Raw genomic sequence first — 13,805 nt, 5'->3', positions numbered from 1 at the left:
CCCATTATCTCTCTCTCTCTCTCTGCAAAATTTAGGCACATCTAGGTGATCAACCATGAGGTCCAAAGCTCAATGTGGCATTAATCTCAAGCTCATCCTCCTCTGCTGCTTCTTCATCTTCCTCTTCACCTACTTGATAGTCAGATCAAGCTTCTCATCACCCTTACAAACCCCACCATCCACCATCTCATCAGAAACCCACATCTCAAACTCAACTTCTGATGACCCAGAACACCCACAACCCTCAACAACACCACCATGCCCATCCCTTGAAACACCCTTCATACCAACATGCACAAAAACCCCACCTTCCTTAGCCCATGCCCTCCTCCACTATGCAACAACAAACACCACCCCACAACAAACCCTCAAAGAAATCTCAGTGTCAGCAAGAATCTTAGCCAAGAAATCACCCTGCAACTTCCTAGTCTTTGGTCTAGGCCTTGACAGCCTCATGTGGGCAGCTCTCAACTATGGAGGCCGTACTGTTTTCCTCGAAGAAGACCAGTCCTGGATCGACCAAATCAAACAGAGACTACCCACTTTAGAGTCCTACCATGTTGTGTACGACACAAAGGTCCACCAAGCCAACGAGCTCTTGGAGACTGGAATGAAGGAAGAGTGCAAAATAGTTAGCGACCCAAGACTGTCAAAGTGTGAATTGGCCCTCAGGAACTTGCCAAGTGATGTGTACGACATGGAGTGGGACTTGATCATGGTGGATGCGCCCACTGGGTACTTTGATGGAGCACCTGGTAGGATGAGTGCCATATACACAGCTGGGCTGCTGGGGAGGAACAGAGAGGAGGGTGAGACTGATGTGTTTGTGCATGATGTGGACAGGGTTGTAGAGGATAAATTCTCAAACGCATTCCTCTGTGAAGGCTACCTGAGGGAGCAAGAAGGCAGGTTAAGGCACTTCACTGTCCCAAGCCATAGGACTCGCTTGGGCAGACCCTTTTGCCCATAGACCACCTTCTTCGATCTTCTCAATTTTTCTAGCAGATCAAATGTTGAATTTCGGATTTCATTATATATATTTTTATTTAATTTTGTTTCTTATATTGTTAAAGTTGCTGCTCTGGTTCTTCTTTTTCTTGAACGATCAGTTTTGTATGCCACCTACTAGACATGTGTTGATATCATTGTTACGCTTTGTTGGCCTACTTTTTTTAAGGGAAAATGACGGTTTGGTCTTACAGACTTTACAGTTTGACATTGATTGGTGAGTAATTCTATTCATACCCTACCAATTCCTCAACATACCCTACAAATATTTTGTCCATCTTTAAACCCAATTTACCTTTTTATCCTGAATTAATAAATGATGTAATGAATACCTATTTTTTTGAGTGGGAGTATTTTTAAGATATTTTAAAATTTAACCTTACTCCTCATTCTTTCTTTATATATATAGATATACAATTCAAAATAAAATAACATTTTTGATAAGGCAGAAGCTATTTCGACCACTCTCCATTAAGTTAACCACTTTAATATATTTTGAACAATTTTTTCTTCTATTCTACAAAAAATTATAGAATTACCCAGACTCATTCGACAGTATGTCACCGAAATATATTAAGGAGTTTGACAGCTTATGGCCGAATATAATGACAATGTTCGGCTGAATACTATCGAATGTTTTGTTTATTTCCATTCGGTGGTTACTTATCAAAAACTCCGCCAATATTCGACAGTTAGGTGTCGAATAATTACAAATATTTCGATAGACAAGTGCTAAATGACCCAATAAATAAACTTTAAATTTTTTATTTAAAAGAATTTAAAAATAAGGTGATCGAAATAACTTGGGTCTTTTGAAAAAGTAGAATTGGGTTGTGTAAAATCAAAGAGACCCATCTCCTGCACCTATGTCCGATTCACTTTCTCCTAATCAAAAATAAAAGAAATCCACAAAAAAGCTGTTGGTTAAAAAACTACAATAATGCTATTTGTCCCACATTTTTTTTCCCACATTTGTATCCCACCTGATGTGTCATTACTTTACTGGAAGGGTATTTCCTTTTTCTTTTTTAAGTTTTATTTTTTAATTTGTAGTGTCCAATGTATGAATGCCATGTAAGATGGTATGCAATTGTGGTATAAAAATGTGGTAAGTGTAGCATTACTGAAAAAACTATCATAGTATCATAGAGATTGAATTAGTGGGCTAAATATTAATAAGAGGCCGATATTGTATAGAGCCATATATGGAACACATTCCACACACTCTCAAAGCCGGCCCATTAGTAGGGGTTGGCACTTGGCATTCCTGATTTTCGATTGAACCAATTTATGATCCGGTTTGTTTCTTTTTTTTCTTATCTGGTTTGTTTAAAGAACCAAACCAAATCGAAGGATTCGGTTTCAAAACTCCAAATCGCTGGATAAAATAAATATGAACCAACAATATTAAGATGGCCAATGCTATTCAGACCACCTTAAATTGCTAAGTTGACCACCCTATTTTAAAATTCCAACTTTACCCTTAAAACAAAAAAATTTCAATTTTGTTCGTTGGGTCATTCGACAGTTATCTACCGAAATATTTATGATTATTCGACAGTTATCTGCTGAACATTGGTGGATTATTCGGTGGATAACTACCGAATGGAAATGAAAAAGGCATTCGACAGTTATCTGCTGAAATATTTGTATTTATTCGACACTTATCTGCCGAACATTGGTGGATATTTCGATAGATGACTACCGAATGGATCTGGGTGATTTTATCATGTTTTTGCAATAAAGGGTAAAATAGGAAAAAAGTTGAAAAACATTTATTAGGGTGGTCAACTCAGCATAAAAGGGTGGTTTGCATAGCCTCCCTCTATTAAGATTAAGTAAAATTTTATATTTAACACATGTGGCAGCATTTGGAGATTGCAATTAAGCCTATAGGTTGTGGTTGTTAGTCTTTGTATGAAGAGTTGAAGCCCAAAATTTTGGGCATTTGTTTGGCCCATATAGCAATATGTTGTCCTGATACACACACTAGTTCGAGAATAAGGTATCCATCCTCTTCGAACAGAGCAAGCAACTCCACCCTGCCAAACACGGCCCCTTATCTAAATATACGCTCCATCTTCCTTCAGACTCTTCGCCAAGGCATCACCGAGTGTCTGTTGATTGAGAAAACATGACGAAGACAAAGAAGCAGTTGATGTCTTCAGCACCATGGAGGGTTGCAGAGGAGGCCGAAGATGAATTCAAAGACGCCAAGCTCAAAGTGACGAGCCAGCCAGGTTCGACTCCGACCATGCACGTCCCTCGCAAGAAGACCAAGCGCGACCAAGACTACGATGATGACTCTCTCACTGAGATCGACCCTGAGCTCCGCTACAGCTTCCAGCGTAACTTTCAGGTCCTTTTGAGATTACCCAGTTGGCAATTTAATGTATACTTTGATGTTACGCTCTCAAACTTGTTGTTCATTTGGTTGTTTTTGCTAATTTGTGGTTCAATTTGGGACAAACAATGTGTTTCTTTGAATACCCAATTGACGATTTCTTGGTTACATGCTAGGAACTTCTTCATTTTAGTGTTTTCTGTTATTATACAGTGATTTGCTAATGTGATGTTTCCTTGGATTAGGATATGATTCTGAAAATTTTGGGTCTTGTGTTTTTATGGGTTGTCTATCTTTATTGTGTGCTGCTCCATATGCTACATAAATTTGGTAGTCAATAGCTTACAAAGCGGATCTCGAATTGTTTTAAGGAATGCTATGCTTATTTTTTCTCCCTGTAAAAAGTTGAGGTTCTACAGACCAAGCTTTGTATTAGACATGTTTCTGGACTCAATGCATGTGAATTTGTGGGAATAAGAATCGTTTTGCAATGTTATTGACTTATTTTCTTCTTGTAAGCTTTAAATGCTTCATGACATAGCTATAGAAGTGTTGAGAGTTATGTGTTGTAAGTGTTGAAGTGGACAAGAGTTTCTCATTGAAGAGATTTTAACATATTGGGTGGTTAACTGATTATTTTTCATAGATTGAAGACTCGGCTCATAAAGCGTAGATATATCTATTATTGGGAGTTTGAGGTCATTACATGCCAAATTTGAACAAGTCCTTCTAAGTTTGAACTTGTCGGTCCTTATGTTCAAAACACATACTTAATAACTCTTTGGGTGGTAAGGATGTAGAACCAAGGCATGACTGCCAAAAACCAGATTTCCGTAAACCCATCCTGCTGGTGTTTCAGAAATATTTGTGTTCTGTACTTGCACTTAGTGAAGGATCAGAACCCCTTACTAAATCTGGAAGAACGCCTTGGCAATACTATGCAGGCAATAACTCTTTGTTTGTGTATCTTTCATGTTTCACCAATTTAGAAGACAGTCCAAGCAAAGTTTGGACTCCATAATGAATTGACTATCTAGCAGCTGCTCAGATATCTGCTTTAAATTATTTGACTTACATCTCTATGTTTTATGTATGTGACATAAAATTTCCATGATTCCTTCTAATTTATTTGTATAAAATTTGCATCTGAATCTGTTCTTTGATAATTGATGTGTAACAACTCTGGTTGCAGTTCCTTCAACGAGTTTTTAGCATCGACACCGTTGTGAAACCTCTTCCACCGGCCATGGCTTACAATGTCTCCCGCAACTTGAACTTCTTCACTCGCATTTTCACACAGTTTTTTGGTAAGTTTATCTGCTTACACATTGTGGGTGCCAAGATGATGAACGCTAAAAAATATTCTTTGAATCAAAAAGGAAAAAGATAAATAAATAAAGCTCATTGTTTTTCCCACCCCACCTTCCCGTGAGTGAAGTGACCATGCTATATAGCTATCTACTTATGGGAGCGTACTATGTACTAAGTGCTTTTAAGCTGTTTCTTCCACTAATTTACAGTATCTAGTTCTTATTTATGGTGTAATGCTTCAGATAATATCTTTTTAAACTGAGTAGGAGGGATCAATAATTTCTCTCATCAGGGTTCATTATCATATTGAAGGGAAACCTTCATCCTCATGGTTGGCCAACATAACTTCTGAATCTAAGTTTTAAGTCAAATTTTTCCTGAATCTGCATACACTTTATCTCTTACTTGCAGGCCAATTAATTTAAAATGTGGCCATCTGGACAAACCTTTGACATTTTGTCCCTCCAGTTTTGTAAATTAATATATGTTAATGATTTACCTTAATTTTATCTAGTATCTGATCTTATTGTGGTTTCTTGTATTGCAGATCCTGAAGGCATTGCAGGTGCACAGAAATCACTTGGGTTAGGACAGGAAGAGAAAGTTCGTCGTGTTCGTTGATGCATTTCAAGGAATCTGGAGTGCTGATATAAACATTTTGTAATTCTAGTTTTGACTGCATTTGGTCTTGACTGTAATTGATTGCACAATTTAAATGACAACACAACTTGGTAATGAAACCTATTTGCTTATGACTAGTCAATCTTTTTCCCATCTTCTTTCTTCAAATTAGAAGCTTTTTTCTTGAATACACTTGAATTCAGCCATTTAACATATCCAATCCAATAATATAGTGTCTGGCCTTTAAATGAAAGCGAGATGGTATGCAATCAGCACAGCTTTGTAGGGCTGTTTGTAAAGAGCTTGATAGGCTTAACATAAACTTTGGGTATCCACCCATAAGCTTTTAGTCATTTGCTATAACACTATGCTCTAAACTCTTAAACTACGATGTTTTAAATATAAGCATGATATCATCACATAGAACAATCCTATTTCCTATTTTAGTATTGTTCGGATGCTTAATTATAAGTATAACATGATCATCCAGATCATATGTTACACATATCCAAGCTATACAACCCATCCCTAATTTCTTGCCTGGTCTCTTTTAGGCCTTCCAAAACTTAGTACTACAGACTTCATTAAGTTCTTAGCATTCAGCAACCAGGGCGGAGCTAGGAAGTTCCTTTTGGAGGCCATCACCACTCCACGTTTAGAAAAATCATCACGGGGCATATAGTTTATGTGTCTATCTCTCTCATCTCATCACGCGACCTAACATGTTATGAGACATACAAGTACAATAAGTTTATACAAGTGTACAGTTAACACACCATTGTTCCCTTTATCTCAGATATCATGTCTTCTTAGAGAAATTGTGGTCAATTTTTATGTAGTAGACATCACTAATAAGACATTAATTGATGACATTGCAATTGCACGTCCCACATTTTATCACGTTATCAATTAACATCTGATTAGATGATCAAACAGACGGCAGTAGTCAATGCAAGTAGAACAAAATATTATGTATTAATTTGAAAAAATTAAAATGATGAAGTACAAGTTGTTAAACACCCTGTGTAAGTTGTCATTTGCTCTAGACTCTTCCACCATATACATATACTGTCATTATTATATTCGATTCTCATCTGTTTCTCTATTTGTTACTATTATTTGTATCTATGACATTAATGTAGCTCACGAGATGATAGCAAGCTATCACCGCTGCTTGAGTGTAAAAAGTGAAAACACACATGATCCACAACTAAAAGTTGCTTACAACTCACAACCATATTACACATATGAATACCATAATAGCAAAAGAAAAAAAAAAAACCGGGTCCCAAAAAATGTGTATAAAACTGCACCAATGAGCTAGCTTTCTCATCATTCCAATATTCAAACATAATGATGAGGATGAAGTTTAATGAGTTGGGTTTGTTATTTATTGTCTTTTGGCTGCGGTTGAGTGCCAGGGCTTGCTCACAGCCACAGCAGCCCCAAGTGCCTTGTTTCTTCATTTTTGGTGACTCCTTGGTTGACAATGGAAATAACAATGGGATGCTCACACTTGCTAGGGCCAATTATAGGCCTTATGGCATTGACTTCCCACAGGGTGCCACTGGCCGCTTCACCAACGGTCGAACCTTTGTTGATGTACTAGGTAATTGTATCATCATATTAACTGACTACATCATGTAATAGTTGATACGTAATAATTGATCATAATAATAATAATTGATGTAATAAGTATATATACGTCGCTATATAACGTGGTGAGCTATCATATAGTAAGAAAATGTGTACATCTAGTAATTGTAATCAAACATTATTGTATCTATTTATATTAATTTGTGATACACATCAATGAGTAAAATATTAATTGGAGCTCAAAGCTTGAATTAGTTCTGATTAATTGAGCTGGTATACATTCTTGTGGCATTTGCAGCTCAACTTATGGGGTTTCGTACTTATATTCCCCCTTATTCAAGAACACGTGGAGCCGCACTTCTGAGGGGAGTGAATTTTGCATCAGGTGCATCAGGCATCCGAGATGAAACAGGAGAGAATTTGGTAAGAGTCTTGCTTTCGACGGTCATAATAATTCATGTGGGAAACTCTCATTCGTCATTGATATGTGATATTCAGTTATTCACGTACATTACTCGCAAACAATCGTCTTTTGTTGAAAGAAAAATCTCACATTAGAAATATATACCTTTGTTTAGTCCTTTATAAGTAATTGGGCCTCTCTATTTATTACCAATTTATTTTGGTTGGATGCTTCAATTTCCTACAGTCTACACTCATGAACAATCTCATAATGCACCCAATGATGAAAATCTAACCACCCCTAATATCTTTTTTCTGAATCCATTATCTTCTTACATGACCCAAATCCAAGCTCTTTATATAGAAGTTCCTAATGCTATATACACAGGGGCGAATCTATGTTATGGGCTGCCTGGGCTGCAGCCCAGGTGCTTTTTTGGGTTTTTTTAAGCTTAGTTGTATACATTTGAAGCCTAGCCCAGTTCATTTCCATCCAAATCCCATTGGCCCTTTTATTTATTGGTTTTGCTGAACATTAAGTTAATTAACTCATCATTCCATGACAGTAATCATGTGCTGAACATTAAGTTATTAACCCACCAAAGAATAAAAAATTATTTTAATTAAATTGTTTCCTTTTCCCCTGATCCCCAAAACTTCTTACCTATGCAAATGAGAGCAACACATAGATCTCTCTCATCTCCTAGCCCCCACCACACACAGTTCTAGCTCTAAGTCTCTAATAAGGTATTATATTAGTTTTAATTTGGGTTTATATCTCCATGGTCTTTGTTTTTTATTTTTTTCTCAACTGTTTATTAAATTAGTAGAAATAGGGTTGGCAAAAGACTACGACTTGATTGATAGATTGATTCGTCTGGTGTTGACTCTTTATGTTGCTACATCACCGAAAGAATGAGCATTTTCATTTATGAGGTTTATTAAAAAATCGACTTCGAAACAAGATAGACGATAAATTTCTGGCTGAATGTATGATCATCCCCATTGAACGAGAATTTTCTAATTAATAGTATCGATAATTAATTGATAATTAATAATTTTTACTTAGTGAAGAAACGTTGGGCGCAACTTAGATAGTGTTATATAGTATTTGCCATTACGTCCCCCCTAATTAACTAGGTGCAACTTTTTTTTTTTTTAAGACAAAAATAGTTCGTAAGCTAAGTTTAGCCCACCCCACTTTGAAATCCTAGATTCGCCCCTGTATATACATGCAAAATAACTTTCAAAATAAAAATTATGAATGAGAATTAAGATTTTGTGAAGTAGATGGTGATTTGTTAATCTCTACAGGGTGCCCACACGTCGATGAACCAACAATTGTCAAACTTTGGGAATACAGTGCTAGAAATGAGAAGGTTCTTTAGGGGAGACGCCAATGCACTTAACAGCTATCTGAGCAGATGCATATTCTATTCTGGGATGGGAAGCAATGATTATCTTAACAACTATTTCATGCCCAACTTCTACACAACCAGTTCGGATTACTCTGCAAAAGCTTATGCTGCTGCACTAATAAAGGACTACTCACGCCTGCTGACTGTGTAAGTAGTTATTGGTGAATGTGAATTCTAGTGTCAGTACTCTCAAGGTTTGTTGAGCCTTACTCTCACATTGATTGAGTTAGGTGTCTAATAAAACTTACATATAATTATTGGATATATTTCTTTAACTAATAGGTTCCTCAGAATATGGTATTAATTAGAGCCATAATGTGTAAGATTTTAATAGGGACCACACATGAGAATCCCAGTCACTATGTGAATCATTGAATTATATATCCAAAGCTTAATCTCCCTCCCATGAAGCCCTTTCTTGGGTGACAAGTAGTCAGTCTTTTGCGGATAAAACTATATGTATGTGTATGTGATTACAAGTTAACATCAAGACAATTATATGTGGGAATTTCTATTCAAAGATCCCTTGTATGAGTTTGTTTAAGGAATCTCTTTGTGCAATTTACTCTGCATTGTAGTTCAATGATCAGAACCATCTATTTTTTAAGTTTTTATATAAGGATCATTCATGCGAAAAACTAGATAATTTAAAAACCTTTTAACGGTTTGATTGAATTGTGAAAATTTCAGTGCTTATCGGAAACACTTCATTAATTTATTTTGGTACAATTCAATTTGTCAAATTCCATGTAAAGATATTCTTAAACGTAGACTTAAAAAATAGATGGTTCGATCATCGAATAACAATGCAAAATGAACCCAACAAGAGATTCCTTAAATAAACTTATTTAAGGGATCTCTCATGCTTCCAATAGGATTATGTTCATGTAGAAATACAATTAATTGTGAAACTGTATAATTAAATTTGTTCATGCATATTTGTTCTTTCCTTCTCAGCAATTGTATGCATTGGGTGCTCGGAAGGTGATTGTGACAGCAGTTGGCCAAATTGGCTGCATACCATATCAACTAGCAAGATATCAGGGCAAGAAGAATAGCAGTAGGTGCAATGAAAGCATCAACAAGGCTATCCTTCTTTTCAACTCAGGCCTTAAAAAACTTGTTGACCATTTCAATAGTGGTCAACTGCCTGGAGCCAAGTTTGTCTACCTTGATGCTTACCAAAGCAACGTTGATCTCTATCAAAATGCATCAGCTTATGGTAATCTAACTATGCATCCATATCTTCTTTCCAATTTGAGCCAAGATATATATTCCAAATTTATGTTGCAAATGATATTTGTCATCAATTTCGTATCTAACCCTGCTTAATGGTGCAGGATTTGAAGTGATAGACAAGGGATGTTGTGGGGTGGGAAGGAACAATGGGCAGATAACTTGTCTTCCTCTTCAACAAGCCTGTGCAGATCGTACAAAGTACTTGTTTTGGGATGCTTTTCATCCAACAGAGGCAGCAAACATTATGCTAGGCAAGGCAGCATACAGTTCCAGTACACAATCATATGCATATCCAATTAATATACAACGACTGGCTATGCTATAACATTAAGGGGTTTGGAACTTCATGCAAGAGCCTTATGATTCTCAATTTCTTATGAATTGTTAACTACTGCAATGCTTTTCAGCTTATTGCTAATCAATGGTAATAAAACGTTTCTTTTTTTCTTTTGTGTTTTAGTAATTCTGCTTTTCACATTATTATGTGTTTTCAATTCATGTGGGTATCAAAAGACATATAAGTACATAAATTGGGGGAGTATCGACATGTTTGGTGTGTGTGGCTTCGTGAAAATTCATGGCCAGACTCATCCACCAGCTTCCACACAACATTAACAAATGATGAAAGAAAAGGGGAATCAGGTTTCTCACTCTGTAAATGACACCATCTAAATCAAATAGAAGTGGTTGCAATTAATTTGTAGTAGCAGCAGTACATGCATGGACAGCAGTCTTTGATTTGTTACATTTTCCACACACTCAAACAAATTAGTAACAAGAAAATGGATAGAGCTAAATTGGTGCATATTCCTTAGAAACATATCATAAGTTTTTCTACTGGTTGGTTTCAATTAATGTTAAGAGTGGCAAGCTGCTGTATGTTCATGGGATAAACAAGGCTAAGGTCCCCACTGAAAGCTTTCCTCCCCAACAAGATATTCACTGCTGCTGTTGGGTGGAATGCATCCCAGAACACATACTGGTTGCGATTCGGGCATGGTGTTTGCATTGGAAGACATGTAATTTGCCCTCTGTTACGCCCAATGCCGCAGCATCCACGATTGGCAACAGTGAATCCTACAAACAAATTTGCAAAAGAAATTTATGAACTCAGTTTAAAACAAACCTAAAGGTAATTTTCAATAAAGAAATATGACTTAAATAGTAGCAAGGGATTCATACCATAAGCTCTAGCATTGGTGAGTAGATCTTGGAACATCCGAGCAATGTCAATGTAGATGAATTTGGCACCAGGTAAGTTGGTATTAAGATTGCTGATCATTGTCTTCACATTTGCATTAAAGGGTAGAACAAGTCGATTAACTTCCTCTGAGCAGCTTCCATTTGCACTTTGGGCCAAAATACTTGGAATGCAACCCATTCGCCCTAATCCGGCAAGAACAAATTTTCGAGCACCAAGATTGTAGAGTCTCTGTAACATGTCACATACAGAAAGAGGCTTAGGTCATTCTAGAGCCTTTGTAACATGTAAATTAACAATAAAACTATTCGTATCACATTTAATTAGACCACATATTGTGTATCATATATGTAATGGAGTTAGGTTTGACATATACCATATTCAGTTCTAAAAATGTGGTCTATGTAGCATTACTCGACAATTAAAGGGAAAGGGCATGCATGCATACAAAGGCCACATATGGTTGAGGTGAAGTTCTTACAGAGAGTTGTTGGGTGTATTGCTGCACCAAGAGATCAGAAAATTGTTGGGCATTATACTGAGTCCGGGTTGCATAGTTGGGCATGAGGTAATTGTTTAGGTAGTCATTGCTGCCCATTCCCACAAAAAATATGCACTTTGCAATGGCCTGGGCCACATCATCTGCCCCCAGATTATTTGTTATCTGATCAAGTGTGTTCTGGAAGTTCCTTATTTGTTGGCCAAAAGGTATCCGGCCCACCTGACAAAATTAACAATTCCTACCAAATATTTAAGTTGCATACAAAGATTGGCTAGCTGTGAATTGTAGTTTAGAGTACAATGGCAGATACACATGCATGTAGGTGCATATATGTATTAGAGAGGAATTTTTTTTCTTGTCAGTATGACATGTTATGTTATGTCGCTAAACTATTAATATGGTCCATTGATAATTTCAATTCTCGTTTGAATGTACAACATTGATTTCTAATAACAGAGCATTACCCTCTATTAGAGACTACAGTATAGTATTTTGAATATGAATGAGTAGGAGTTTTAGATGATGAATCTGTCTCCTAATGAGTGATATCTTGGAATTTGGAAAAAGATTGAACAAGCATCATGTAAAGTTATAATCCTGCCTAATATCCATGTGAATTTAAGAGTAAAATGCGTATTAATGTAGCTAAATTATGAATGAAGTGCATGCTTAATTACAAAGTTTCTGCCGGTGATATCAAGGATTCCAGCTGCTGCAGAAGCGTAATTGACTCCATGAAGCACTTGATCTCCAGAAGCTTCAGAGTATGCAGGAATCAAGGGAAGTCCTAGCAGTTCAGCTGCATTAATATTGTATATTGTGTCAAAATATGCAATCAAAATCACTATGAACATCCAAGACCCAGGAAAAACAAATTTAATATAAAACAAAAAGGGAAAAGAAAAACAGTAGTATTCAGGATGGTTGAGGAAATCCAGGCTAGTCTGTCTTTTGGACCTTAGGGCCTCCTTACCAAGAAGAAAGGTCGAGGAAATTGCTCATTTATACATGTCCAAATTAAAGAATGGACGGCCAAAAAAAAAATTAAGGAATGGAAAACTGTCCAAATTAAAGGTCTAGTGAATTAATCATGACCAAATATTTATATATGTTGTAAAAAGGGTAGGATAGGCAACTGTAGCAGCATTGTCCCAAGAATTTTTGTATGTCACTATCACATATAATAATTTCTCTCACAACATACAACATGCATGTGGATCCCATTACATAAAAGTGAGTCCCGCATTAAGAGATTGGTCACATGTCCGTCACACAAAAAATATTCAAATCAAAAAATTCTTGTATATAACTATTTGACACAAACTCTCTGTCACACAAAGATACCTCATGACTAGCATGTCATGATGACTCATGAGGGTTGTATACAAAAGCATGTGTACAATATCTCTTCCATAAAACCAGCTTATTTGTGTACTCTAGAGAAATAGAGTTTTCATGCCACAACCCATATGTCTATTTGAAGCAATCCAAAGACATTATACCTCAATGTAATCTCTCTCTCTCTCTCTCTCTCTCTCTCTCTCTCTCTCTCTCACACACACACACACACTAAAAGATAAAATCACAAAAAAAAAAAAATAGAAACCTTGTGACTAGATAGTTCAATCGATCCTTAGATACTGTACTAATATATTAAATCATAGCAAAAAGTATTATACTCATGAACTGAATGCATACATGAGCAAATTTTAACAAGTCTGAAGAGAGAGAGAGAGAGAGAGAGAGAGAGAGAGAGAGAGAGAGAGAGATTAAGAAGACTGGCCTATTTCATCAACCATGGTGTAACCATTGGAAAACCGACCAGTAGCACGGCCACCATTGAAATCAATGCCATAGGGGAAATAGTTAGCCTTGGCAAATGATGGAAGGTTGTTGTTGTTGCCATTGTCAATGAGAGAGTCTCCAAATATGAACATGGCAGGCACCATTTCTGGTCTCCTACTCCTACCACCTTGGCCTTGGCCTTGACCCTGTTGTGGTGCAGATGGGTTTACTACATCTTGGGCCCAAACTGCTGCTGCTGCCAGCAGTACCATGAACAAAAGGAGCAAACAAGCATATGACCTAAACAAGTTAGCCATGAATGAAGAATGTGTTTGTTTAATTGTTTGTATGAGATGATGGGAATGTGGGAAAAAGAGA

At 36.7% G+C, this 13,805-nt stretch overlaps 4 protein-coding genes across 4 annotated transcripts; 3 read left to right on the top strand and 1 right to left on the bottom strand.

The window, feature by feature from the left end:
- The first annotated feature begins 9 nt into the window (after window positions 1-9).
- LOC147275405 (glucuronoxylan 4-O-methyltransferase 3-like) lies at window positions 10-1,158 on the top strand. The gene has a single exon (XM_086227412.1). It carries the CDS (start codon window positions 56-58, stop codon window positions 968-970), a length of 915 nt encoding a protein of 304 aa, XP_086083538.1. The 5' UTR covers window positions 10-55; the 3' UTR covers window positions 971-1,158.
- A 1,868-nt stretch (window positions 1,159-3,026) lies between these two features.
- Window positions 3,027-5,415, top strand: LOC147275404 (zinc finger/BTB domain protein). Its single transcript, XM_086257488.1, has 3 exons — window positions 3,027-3,367; window positions 4,545-4,659; window positions 5,211-5,415. The coding sequence occupies exons 1-3, from the start codon at window positions 3,143-3,145 to the stop codon at window positions 5,282-5,284; spliced, it is 414 nt and encodes a 137-aa protein (XP_086113614.1). The 5' UTR covers window positions 3,027-3,142; the 3' UTR covers window positions 5,285-5,415.
- Window positions 5,416-6,640: 1,225 nt separating this feature from the next.
- On the top strand, window positions 6,641-10,382 carry LOC147275403 (GDSL-like Lipase/Acylhydrolase superfamily protein). Its single transcript, XM_086227549.1, has 5 exons — window positions 6,641-6,893; window positions 7,179-7,303; window positions 8,597-8,845; window positions 9,658-9,922; window positions 10,041-10,382. The coding sequence occupies exons 1-5, from the start codon at window positions 6,641-6,643 to the stop codon at window positions 10,262-10,264; spliced, it is 1,116 nt and encodes a 371-aa protein (XP_086083675.1). The 3' UTR covers window positions 10,265-10,382.
- Window positions 10,383-10,631: 249 nt separating this feature from the next.
- On the bottom strand, window positions 10,632-13,805 carry LOC147275402 (GDSL-like Lipase/Acylhydrolase superfamily protein). Its single transcript, XM_086257464.1, has 5 exons — window positions 13,426-13,805; window positions 12,320-12,441; window positions 11,622-11,861; window positions 11,122-11,371; window positions 10,632-11,016 (listed from the first exon to the last, which is right to left on the bottom strand). The coding sequence occupies exons 1-5, from the start codon at window positions 13,742-13,744 to the stop codon at window positions 10,787-10,789; spliced, it is 1,161 nt and encodes a 386-aa protein (XP_086113590.1). The 5' UTR covers window positions 13,745-13,805; the 3' UTR covers window positions 10,632-10,786.

Source organism: Dryas octopetala, chromosome 9 (genome assembly GCF_963921425.1).
Source record: "Dryas octopetala chromosome 9, drDryOcto1.1, whole genome shotgun sequence".
Taxonomy (NCBI): domain Eukaryota; kingdom Viridiplantae; phylum Streptophyta; class Magnoliopsida; order Rosales; family Rosaceae; genus Dryas; species Dryas octopetala.
The sequence above is the reverse complement of the archived record's forward strand: the minus strand, read 5'-3'. Positions and strand labels throughout refer to the sequence as shown.